Source organism: Gavialis gangeticus, unplaced genomic scaffold, assembly GCF_001723915.1.
Source record: "Gavialis gangeticus isolate Ggan-Ray unplaced genomic scaffold, GavGan_comp1, whole genome shotgun sequence".
Classification (NCBI taxonomy): Eukaryota; Metazoa; Chordata; order Crocodylia; family Gavialidae; genus Gavialis; species Gavialis gangeticus.
In genome coordinates, this window is record NW_017729032.1 from 126,501,159 (window position 1) to 126,513,839 (window position 12,681).

Genomic DNA, 12,681 nt, shown 5'->3' on the forward strand with positions numbered 1-12,681 from the left:
GTGTGGGGGTAGGGACGGGGTGTGGAGGCAGGTGTGTGCATAGGGGTAGGGTGTGTGTGTGTGTGTAGGCAGGGGAAGTGTGTGTTAGTAAAGTGAGCTTAGTGGTCCACAAACTAGCATCTCACCAGAGCCAGGACCCCACTCTGCCGAAGTGTGGAGTGCCTGTGGATTAGGGCAGCCATGGCAAGAATGTGGTCAGTTCTGCTGCCCTCCCCCCTCTCATTGCCAGGAAGCCATTGGAGATCTGATCCCAGCTGGGACAATTTGTCAAGGAGGGACTGCAGATCCCATCCTGGGCCAAATAGGGATTAGAATTCTCATCCACAGCAAGATGATTGACTAATTGGTATGTTCCTCTGTGCTCAGCTGTTTTCAGTTACTGTCAGAAATATGCAAAAAAGTTGCTTCAGCAAAGCATGCTGGGATGACAGCTCACCAGCCTTTTAGTGGCAGAGCACGAGCTGTGCTTGTTCGAGAGTGTAGTAAACATTATTGTGGGACTGCTCAGAACATTGTCTACCTTGAATGCAACATTCCATAAAAATAACAAGTAGTAAGTGTCCCATGTGGCAACACGCCTGTTGTGTTTTGGGCCCATCTACATTGGGTCAATACAGGTGCCTGGAAACAAATATAAGTTCCAGTCACACTAACTGAATTTTAGAACAATTTGGGTTATTTAGTTATTTTAAAAATAAATATTTTAAGTTATTTTTAAGAAACTGGTTTAAATTTAAATACAGTGTTAATGTGGTTTTTTTTCTACATGTATGTTTGTATGAGAGAGTCTGGAAATAACTTGCAGAATTAAGCTGTACACATAATTTGATCAAGGCACCAGAGATTGTAGAAATAACGGCAAAATTGGTCAAATTCACAGGATTGTAGAAATGATAGCAAAATAACAAGTTATTTTCTGTTTCAAACAAGCAGTAATCCATGAGGCCAGTTAATCTTCTCTTGGATTTCTGCATCCAAAAATGATGAGTTACATAATATGTGGATAGATTTTTTTTTAAACACACCCACAGGTAACATGCCAGGTCTTGTGTGTAGGGTCCAGAATGCATGCTGCATATGGCACCTGTTCTGGCTGGCCTGGGACCTGAACTGCACATGGCACTTGTCCTGGTCAGTCTGGGGTGCACGCCACATATAACACCTGCCCCAGCTAGTCTGGGATGTATGTTGCACATGGCACTGGCTCTGTGACCTGTGCTGTATGTGGTGCCTCACACCAGTTGCTCTGGGGCAGGTGCCACTTGCAGGGTGGATCCAAGACTTGTCAGTGTGGATGCTGTGTGGAGCAAGTTCCATGTGCACTTTATGTATAGTATGGAGGGGGAAGGGACAGGTTTATGGGTCCAGTCTGGCCCATGGGGCCAGCTAAATGTCATACATCTGGCCAGTGGACAGGCCCTGTACCACTTGCTTATCTGGCTTGAAGGGCAAAGTGTTTGACACCTCTCACCTAGACAGTCATGTATAAAGGATTTATTCATCCACTAAATTTCTGCAGATTTGCTGACAACTAAGCCAAAACTAGGATTGTATTACTGTAATGATCATTTCTTAATATGGTATCCTAGACCTTTTGGAAGGAGTGCAGCACCATTATTTTTGATCTGGTAGAAGACCAGTCTCTAGGAGTTATGTAGCATTTCTCATACTTATGTCTTTAGCCTATCAGAAATATGAAACTACCAGAAAACTTCCAGCCTGATGAAAACTTTGCAGAAAAATTATGTCAGTGACAGTGTTGACTTGGTGAGGATCTGTTTGGTCAGTCAGCCAGTCATGGTCTGCCTGAGCTTAGAAGGACTATCAGGCTGTGGTGATTAACGCATACCAGCTCCTATAACTGAGGATGCACAAATGAGTGGTAACATTTTTGCCCTCCCTACCTCTAGCTCCCCAGTCAGAATGACTAGATGTTCATTTACAGTTGGTTTATGTGGGGGCAGTCTTTGGCCTGAGTTTGAAGTAATTGCATTTGAACTCTCACTTCTGGAGCCATAATGAGATGTCTCACCCACTCTGCCACCAATCCCCTGTAGCCACCAATCCCCTGTAATTGTAACTTTGTATGTTTTAACTATTTTCTTGTATATACAAAGGGTTTGTCCTGTTTTCATTCTGCAGGTTGTTCTGTTTCCTATCTTGTTTGTGCTGTGGCTGAGGCCAGATTCAATTCTCATTGTTCAGCACAAATAGTTAAAAGCTGTTTATTAAGGAATCCAGGATGAGGTTTGGAGAATTCTCCTGCTGATCAGGGAGCTGGAACTCTTAGTAAGCCTCAGGGCTGAACTATTTTGTCAGACTATGAGAGCAGGTGGATTTGCATATCTGTGGATCCTGTGCCCCAAATTGCCAGACTTTATCATCTTAGAAAGAGAGTTACCTGTGTTAGTCTGAAGTTAAGACAGAAGGCAGGGTAGGCTGGCACCTTATAGACCATCTCATTCAGAGAGGCATGAGCTTTTGTATTCTGCAGTCTAGTAAGAGGTAGTAAGCAAGCGGGCCGCATAGGCCTTTTTGGTCAGTTAATCTTTAAAATGATGTACTGTTCTGCCTTCATTGTTATCTTAGGTGCTGAGCAGACATTCATTTTTACTGGTGGAAATTCTATGAGAAATATCCACCAGTAGAAATCTTCCCAGGAGAGGGAGGATACAGGTGTTCAGCCTGCAACTAACCCCTCTCTCCTGGTTTCCCTTGTTGAACAGGGAAATATCCTTAATAATGCAAATGGGGTTGTTAATCCCAGTTAAGGATCCGTCTGAAAGGGGTGGAACCCCAGCCTTCACTAACTGTAATCCTGCAGCCCAGCTCTAGTTAGCAAAATATAATTAACTAGCAATAAACAACAGACACATATAAAGGGGTAACAGTAACTATATTATCTAAAGAGCAACAATGTAAACAACAACCAGACAACAAACCCCATTATCAATAACATATGAATAGCAATATCCAATATCAAATATAATATAAGCCAAAGCAATGCAATGCTATCCCAGAGAGGGCACTAGAGAACATGTATAGCTTCTCATATGTTTGCTGCCAGTGATGGCTATAGCAGCACTTCTCTCACAAACTCACTTGGAGTCACAGCATGAATAACTAGGCACTCTTCAGGTGATCACCAGGCACACTGCAAGCACTGAATCAACACTACAGAGGTATCGGTCCCTTGGACCCTCACCCTGCATGCATACCCACATGGGCGACTGGTGCCCCCTGAGTTTGGTGGGGCCACCAGCAGGGCATGACCAGGGGTGGGGAGCCCCAGCAGCCAGTTGCCGAGCACACAGGCAGCATGGCAGTGGCAGCGGAAGTGCCAGCACTTCCACTTATGGCATGGTGGCGGCAGAAGTGCTGGCACTTCTGTCACTGACGTGCTGCTGGCAGAATCGGTTTTAGGGAGGACACAAGCACTCCTACCAGCCAGAGCACTTGCTGTCAGGGGGTGCCCCCCTGTGCCCCACTACATGTTGCCTATGCATACCCACAAGTGAGAAGAGTTTGGCCTCCCAGACCCTTATGCTCCTGTGGGGTTACAATCTCTTCTGCCACTCTGCCACTCTCTCACCAACCATAAGAGGTGCAGTCACATGCTGGACCATGCTGGCCTTTGGCCCCCCAGGCCCCTCAGCCACAGCATTCCAGACATGCGCTCACCAGCACCCACATGTAAGGAACCCATTCATTCTGCAACAGACCAAGATCCCTCGCTCTGGTCTCTTTTGTAACTTTCAATCACACCACCTCTGTCAGTCATACTATGGACCATTCATCCTCATAGATTCATTCATCCAAATACCAATCACATCGTTGCTTACCTCCAAGAAGGTGACAGTTACCAACTTGGCATTTAGCATCAAAACGTTAAATAACATGGAAAGTACTGGGCATGCTCAGACTTTACAACTAGGTCATTACTTCACCCATAGGTGAGAAGTTCATCTTCTCTACAAACTTCTGGTCCTTGAACTCACAGAACATGTGTGGCACTATGTTGACTACTTAACTTCTACTTAAAACTACCAACCGGCCACAGGATGCACCACCTTGTGGCCTACAACCTGCCTTCCCCAGACTGGGCTGATCCCAGTCTGGGAAAGGCATGGAAGGCAGCAGCTGCTTCTTCTCCCAGTCCCAAGAAGCAGGCAGGGAGAGTGACTTCCCATACCTTCCCCAGACTGTGGTCTGGGGAACAGGTGGGGAGCAGCCTGCTCTGCTGCTTTCAGTGTTTGGGAGCAGCGCAAAGGGAGCACTGGAGCAAAGCCCTCAGCTCCTTCCCCAAGCCAGGTGGTACCTGGTGTTGGGAAGAGGCAAGGAGCATTGGTGACTGCTTTGGGAAGGCAAGAAGCAGGCAATGCCATCCCCGCTCATTCACCAGACTGAGGACTATGACAGTGGTGGCAGTTTAAAAGCCAGGGGGACTTGGAACATGCTTGAGGATACTCTCTCCAAGCTGGGGCTGCAGCCAGTGCATGCTGCACGTAGTACTTGGGATCAGGTCCAGTGTGTTGGGTTCATTGAAGACCCACAGGTGACACTGTGTGCTGGGTGATAGGGCTTTGCAGGCTGAATCCAGCCCACAGCCATATCTTTGACATCCTTGCTTTATACCGTAGGATTGCCAGTAGGCCATTAATTTTGCCATATCAGAATGAGCATTTCTACATGTTATTGTGAGATCAGTTAGATGTTTTATACTGGTGCTCCAGCACAGTGTGTAGTTATAGATACTATGACTAGCTATAGTAAAGCATCAAAAATAATTATATTGTCTTATTGGGCTTATATGTATATATATGAAATTAACTTTAATGTACAGATTCTAAACTCAAAAATGGTATTAGTGTTAAGTGGCAGCTGTAGGAATATTGGTGTCCAATAAGTTAGTTGTCTTTTAGTTGTGTGGGAAACTATTAAGACACACTGAAGAACATAAGATCATGGGAGGACAACCCTGTGCACTGTTTTGCCTACTTCTTTTCTAGTTAATCTTAACATTTTTTAATCACTTTACAATTTTTTGGAGTTTAATTTCGTTGTTCTATTTCTAATTTTTGAATGCAGAAGATATGACAGCTCCTTCAAACACGTGCACATACAGTTTCAGTTACAGAAAAATTGAAATAATAATGTCCATCACATGCACTTATAGTGGAATTGTCCTTGGCCCTGCATAAAGTCTGTTAGTAGAAGATGTTAAAAGACTGTTATGAGATGTACTTTGTCATTGAAACTCAAATCTGTTGGCTAGCATAGGGAAATAGGGAGAAATTATGTGTCATGTTTTATGCCCATTAAAATAATTCTTATAATGCCCTATTTTCATGTGAATATGGAAAACGTAAGAGTTGCCATGTTTGAAAGATGCATGCAAAATTTATATTTTACATGTTGCTGTATTTTTTGCCATTTTTTTTAATCTAGTCTTCAAAGTCTTTAAGTTTGTCAAATGACCGACTTTACTTCCATTTTTGATGTTTCATAAGCTTTAGTTTAAATAATGCAGAACGAAATCCTGAACTATATTACATTTTAACAAACATATGTTTGTAAGTCACTTGTGGCTGTTTCAGTCACGAGTTAACTGGGCTCCCCTCACTCAAGAGACATTTCTAATTTTCAAGCTGAAATACTTTGACTTTCAGCTGCTTTTCTTTGGCCTGGCTTTGATTTATACAAATGCTAATGATACAGTTCTGAATCTGGGGGTGTACAGGTTTCACATGGTCATACACATTTTTAAAGTACTGGCTCCAGTGCCGTTCTATTTGTGATGTTGGTACATAAATACAATATTTTCCAAATTAAATTCCAGTAAGTAATTTTCATGATTTTTTTTCTTTTGTGGATGTATAGCTAAAGTCATCTTAAGAATTCTTTACCTAAACTTAAATCTTCATTGTTTCCACAGGAATTGGATGGTATCACCTTCATTGGACCTGACACGCATGCTATTCAAGCTATGGGAGACAAGATTGAAAGCAAATTGTTAGCCAAGAATGCAAAGGTCAACACAATCCCTGGTTTTGATGGGGTAGTCAAGGTGAGAAACTGTTTGTTTACTCTACAATGCTTAAATAAAAGTAATGTAATTACAAATTCAGTGTTAGTGAAAAATGTGATAGAAAAGTGTCATGCGCTGGCTTTTATTGGTTAGAAAGCTGTTGATGGGGGTGAAAAAGCCATTAGAATAATGGAGTAAATTATCAGATATTAAGCAGTATACTAAGGGCTGTAAATAAAAAGGGTAGCATCTCAAAGCACTCTTACCTTTTTTTATAAGAAAGATAACATATTGTACATTATATGTTGCCATGTAAGGCGGGTGAATGAGGTTAATACATCAGGTATGGGTTTATGTGCGCATGCATATATATGTCTACATGCATGAATTTTTCCTTATTTTTTTTCACTTTCAATAACTATACTAACATTATTGTGAAAAAGTATTGCTAAAGATTATACATCAAGTATGTATGTCTAGCAATTGTTTCATAGTGATGATGAAGTTTGATAAAACATATCTATATTGCATACTTTCCATACTGATTCTGTTATAGACTTGTACGTATTGTAAGACAGATTCTGTAAAAAGATGCATGTGTGGGGGGCGGGGGATTCTTGTATTGTAGAGTGTGTTTCTTCCTTTTAGGAGGAGTTCTTTGGGTTACAGTAGTTTGCTGAAACATTTTTGTTATGTTTCTTTGCACCTCATACAGTCTAAATACAGAGTCTTGCTTTTAGTTTTTCTTCGAAGGTTTGATTGCACTGTTGGTTATCCTTCCTTGATTTTTTTCTAATCTGTCTTTATCCCCCTTCCTCCCCCAGCTCCTGCTATTCTGTATGTGTCTGTTTATAGGCTGGAATTTATAGGGGGTTTTTTTGGTTGGGGTTTTTAAAATTTTTTTTTTAAATAAGCTGTTCCATTTGGGATGAAATTTCTAATGCTTAGTCTTTAACCTCAAGTTATTTTTTTTTTTGGAAAAATTAATGAGAAGTCATTTCAAATAATTTTTGAGTTATGAAATAAAAGGGGAAAACATTTTCCGTTGAAAAAGAATTCGAAGAATTTTTAACTTAGCTTCAGAAAAAAACTGCTGATGTTTGAATCTTGGTTCTTGGCATTGATCAAAGCTGACTTGTATGATGAAACGTGTTTTTGAAGATGATTTTGAATTATTTTCTTGATGGAATTTTGACCATGCCTTAATGATCAGTATATATCAGGGGAAATAATATTTTGTATTGTGTCATCTAACCAAGATTAAATCCTTCTAACGTTTCTTGCAGCAAGAAACCTCAGCGTAATTTAATCTTGGTAAGGAATGAATAAGAGTGAAAAATTAATAGAAGAGAGGGAAGAAAAGAAACAAAGTGGAGAAATGACAAAGAAGGGGAGTCAGCCTTTTTATTTTAACCTATTCTGTCTTTTCGTAGAGCAGGAGAGGCTAGTATGACTTTGAAGGTACTTGTGCTACCACAGGTGCCATGAGGCATGTCTCTACAAATCCATTCATTCCTATGGCCATGCCTCTTGTGGTTTGGCCCGGGAAGGATGTAGATAATGACAGCATGTTTGGATGCTCAGTCACCACATTTCTACCTCCACTAGGCAAAAACTGTTGATGCTGCTAATGATGCAAGTGCCTGGTGTTTGTGGTGTCTGAAGGACTTTTGTGTTAAGAGATACATATTTGTCAAAGCATTTTACAATTAAGAGTATGCTGCTTTTGATCAAAGCTTTACAAATCCTCTTTCTATACTGTTCTGGTGTAGTGCTGGGATTAATGGGAACCCTGATGTCTTGCAGCAGTAACAATTGGACTGCATCTCAGACCTCTTCTAAGCTAATTGTGCCACTGAACCATGTGTAGAAGCTTCTCTAAAAACACTTAGTAACAGTTAAGTTGCGCCTTAGCTGATCTCTCTTATTCCGGATGCCCTGTCTCTCATTCTGCAGTTCTAGGAATTGGGGCCTGCAGATGGTGTATGTTCTGCTTAATCAATATCAAATGAGTAGGCCATGTTGAATTAAACAGCCATCAAAGTTTTTATTTTTCACACAAAATCACCTAATGTTACAGGAATATTTTACATTCAAATTTTGCATAAACCTTTAATAGTAATAACCATTTCATGGTTTGTTTGTTTATGGTTAGTCTAGTTCAAAAATATCCACAAAACTGGATAAATGTTTAATAAATATTTAATACTACCACCAGTAAAACTAATAGAGAAGATTACCTAACTACAGGTACTTAAGTGGGTTGCCATGCTTCTTGAGTTATCTCATAAGGGTCAAGGTGCCCAAAATAGAAATGAGAACTATTAGCAATGTGGATGGTAGCCACTTGCACTTGACCTTTACATCAAAATGTGAATAGCCCTACATCCCAGCCTTCAGCATCTAGATGATCAGCTCTTAACTTGGATGAAATCCTGTCCTCCTCCAAAACTCCCCCCCGCAAATTAAATAGGATTAGAAAACTGCAAAAATCAGTATAACGTTTAAAAACAAAAACAAAGGGCACTAATGGGGTTACTATTTTGAATTGTTGGGAAGAAAGAGGAAGATTATTTAACTTTAAATGTTGTGAACCTTGTAAAAGGTTGTAGTTTATAAGACTGTTTAATAAAATAGTTATTTTTTCCTTAACACTTTATTAAAATAATTTCCCAGAGTTATATTTTTTCTAATCTCTGCTTATTTTAGGAAAGTAAGAGCATAGTTAATTTGATTTTATAGGAAATAGTAGGAATAGTCAATGGAGCCTTGGAAAAAAAGAGAGATTAAGTTATTTCAGAATACTCTAACCCCCTCATGTTTTCTTTGTCTGTATTCCAGATATGAACTTATGTGTTTTCGCAGCACAGTGTACATGATTCTGAGTTTCTTTTCCTCATAGGAAGTGTATAGTATGTCTGTCATAGCTACAGACATTAAAGTCTAAAAATAACTGCCTTAAATTTTTATTGGAATTCAGACACTTGCCACATATTTATGCACTCTGTAAATTAAAAGCTCAATATTAAAGTTACTGTTTCAGCGAAAGAGATCAAAAGCCGGTTGCCAGAGAGCTGAGTATGCCAGTTGTTTATACATTTTTCCAAACTGTTCCTCTTTCCTTTTCTTCTTAGCGTGGTTTTAATTCCAGTAAACAGTATCTGCTATTTCCAAAGCAGACTTTGTGAGCTAGAGCATTTGAATATGCATTGAATTTTTCTTGTTGCAGAATTGTTTGAATATGTTAAAATTGCCGAAGTGAGTGGTGTTCAAATAGTATAAATAAGCAATATCTTTGTAGGACACTTTGTTTTGAATAATCTGTTTTTCTTGCTATTTTTTAGGGTAGAAAGGTATGAGTACTCCTCGTATCATGCTGTTTATTCTTTAAAGTTGTTGTTTGTGTGTATAAAACAATTATGACTAAAAAGTTCTTCTAACTGATCTGTAGCTTTTGTTCCAATGAACTTGCAATGTATCAGCTAGCTACTTGTTTGCAGGTAACTAAGTGAAAAAAATTACCCTATTTGCTCCCTGCCCCCCTTCTGTTAATTCTGTTTTGCAAATATATGACGGAATTTGCAAGAGAAAAGAAATGTAAAAGTTTCCTTCTTGACTATAATCGTAGCTCTTCATCAGTCATCACTCTTCCTGCATTTTGTTCAAGAGGCTCTAATTGTCTGCATTTGGCAGGTTTAACACTTCCTGACAGAGAGGCTATTAAGGGGAAGTATTCTCGCATAACTGTCACAGGCAGGAACAAAGAACCTTCAAACTCAATGTGTGGAAACCACTAACATTCTTAAATGACCCTTTTCATGCATTTTTATCCCTTTAAGCTAAAATTTGGAGGGTGCAGGGTCATGGAAAGCAGCAAGGTGTAATAAAACAGTAAACCTTGATTATTTTTTTTCCTTTTTTTTTGGTAGATTTATCTCTGACTTAAAAACAATTGTTATTTGGAAAATCTCATTAACAGATGTGACTGCTTGGAATAAAAAGACTTAAAACTGATGTTGCTTTCAGGACTGCTTTGAACTTAACAAGCACCGATTTGTGGAGCAGACTAGCTAATGAAAGGAAATTAAATTTTCTGACAACTTCCCCTGCCAGCCTCCTTATTCTTCATGGGGCTGTTACTAGGTACTGAAGACTTTTAAAGAGGATTTTGTTTTATTATTGGACATAAATGAACCAGGTACGAACATTTCTTATGTATTTTTTTTAAAAGTTCTGACCTGGGTGCTTTTAAAATGAATTGCCTTGAAAGCTTTAAAAATATCAGGTTTCATTTTAATGTTCATAAGTCAGCCCCCATAGCTTCAGACACACTTAGCAGCTGGTGGTGGTTTCCAGACATTACTGCCTTCTATACAAATCTTTTAATGTATGTTACAGAATAATATAAATATTAGCAAATTTGGATGGAATTCTCAGACTTAACCCATGCCACTATTATTTAACCTTTTTTCTTTTTACAGTTGCATAATAGAAATATATTGTTCTGGGTGAAAGGAAGTAGAATTAACTACTGCATGAGAGTGAGTTTTGGTTGTTTGGTAAAAAGTGAACCAGAGTTGAAAGACCTTTGGTTTTTCTCTTCTGAACTTCCTAGATCATTTTTTTTCGCTCATTACATTTGCTGCTCAGTGATTCTAATGATATGAGTCAGCTGACACAATAGGTGGTGACCACAGAGGAATTTTGCTAATTAATAGCTATACACTGACATCTAAACATTAGATGTAGTTAAAGAAAACTGTTGTCTGAATCTGCCCATTTCAGACAACAGTTAAAATATTTAAATAGATACATTAAAGTTCCTGTCTATCTTATAACCTGAAACTTCAACACTGGAAATGTGTGTTTTGCTTGAGTAAAGACTGGCAGATTTAGTCCTTGAAGAAATTTTGTAAGACTTTTTCTGAATCTGAATCTTACCCAAACAATAGAGAATCAACTCCCCCTGCTGACAGTATTTAGGAAAACAAGACACACACGTACCTAAGAAGACAGAACAAGCTGATAGTGGACAAGCTTTAATGATCTGATTTATGATCCAGGATCTGTTGTAAACTTCAAAATTTTAGCATTAAATTCCTGCAACTGCAGAAAATCATTTTGTGATCTTGATAGTGCTTCCTGTCAGCTGATTCCTTCTTGCTTTGAGTTTCTTGGTATAATAATGATGAGGTAGAATTTACATTCCACTTATGGTATTAATTTTACATTCCTGTGACTGAAAAGGGTCAGAAGGTTGTAAAATCAAACATTAAATGAATCAGAGGAGACAGTAGTGCAATATATGACTGCCCTAAGGACATAGTGCAATGGCTGATGGGATTAACGTTAGGTCTCATTTCCTGCTTTTACAGGATGCAGATGAAGCTGTCAGAATTGCAAGGGAAATTGGTAAGTTCTTAAATTAGCTATGGTGGGATTTGTGTGCCTCTCAGCAGACATGGTTGACTAAATTGAATGTGTAATAAGTAATCCCTATAGAACAAATAATGTTTTAATAGTTTTTAAGTTTCCCATTGCCTATAGGGTTGGAAGAATCTAAGCATTAGTGCCCTGTATCTTAAATCATCACAACTTTGGCATTGCAAACTGGGCTTTAGAGAGTGAATACAGCCCTAAATTGCAGACAGGATACAAGATGCTGTAATCACTGGTGAGTTAAAGAAGGAATTATTTCAAAGTATTCATGAAATTGGATATGGTGTTCTTTTTGCAGAGGTGTTAGGCACGGTACATTTCTTTTTATATGGAAGCTGACAGAATGATGCTTATGCTCTTCATTCTTCTTCATTATTTGGACCACACTTGACATGAATATAATCTAACCACCATTTTTTCTGCTGTTCTACGCTTCTTAAAATGAAATAACCATTCTGCTTCTAAACACTTAATGAAATGGGGGGGAAAAAAGAAAACAAAAAATCTAGCCAGGACTCCTTGTTGCTAAGATCTAATGTGGTCTGTGGTTAATACTCTTGGTTCTAACTGGGAAAACTTTGTATTCGGGAAGATTCTTAAGTGAATGATTAATGTTGAGCATGTGCATAAGTGTTTTTCTGAATCAGAAACTTGTAAGAGGGCAGTAACCTGCAGAGGCTTTCCAGTCACTGTGGGTGCCTGTAGATGTGTGGGGAGACTGCTCTGACGCTCTGTAATTACAGCGTTTCAGAGCAGACTCAGTCAAGTCTGCTGGAGTGTGTTGGTTAGCGTGCCTCCAGCAGTCTCCTTGTCTTGTGTATCGGTGTCCCCGTACTTGAAAATGGGGGCGGAGGCACTTTAACTAAAGCTTGTTTAGTTAAAGTGCCCCACCACCACTTTGAAGCATGGGGATACTGATACACGGGATGCTGCTCGTGCTTTAATTAGAGAGGCTATTGGAGCTGCACTAATTAAAGTGTCCCCCTGACCCTCGGAGCACATGTAAAAATGTCCTGTGGTTATAGAAACTTAAAGACTAGTTAGCACTTAAAGGTTTCCCCCCGCCAGCATGATTACTACTCTGGAAGTCCTGTTATACTATAAAATATTTCTTGTGATGTTTCACCGTACATAAATTTTGAAACTGAGTTAATTTACAATACTGCAACTCACTTCTTATATCAGTGCAGTCACACTGAATGATTGTACCAGTG

General features: G+C 39.3%; 1 protein-coding gene across 1 annotated transcript in view; it reads left to right on the forward strand.

Annotated features, from left to right (window-relative positions):
* PCCA (propionyl-CoA carboxylase alpha subunit) overlaps positions 1–12,681 on the forward strand; it is a 569,837-nt gene that overhangs the window by 164,193 nt on the left and 392,963 nt on the right. Inside the window, exons 7-8 of the mRNA XM_019523836.1 lie at positions 5,936–6,067; positions 11,404–11,440. Coding sequence (XP_019379381.1) covers positions 5,936–6,067; positions 11,404–11,440 — 169 coding nt within the window. The remainder of the gene's footprint in view (positions 1–5,935; positions 6,068–11,403; positions 11,441–12,681) is intronic.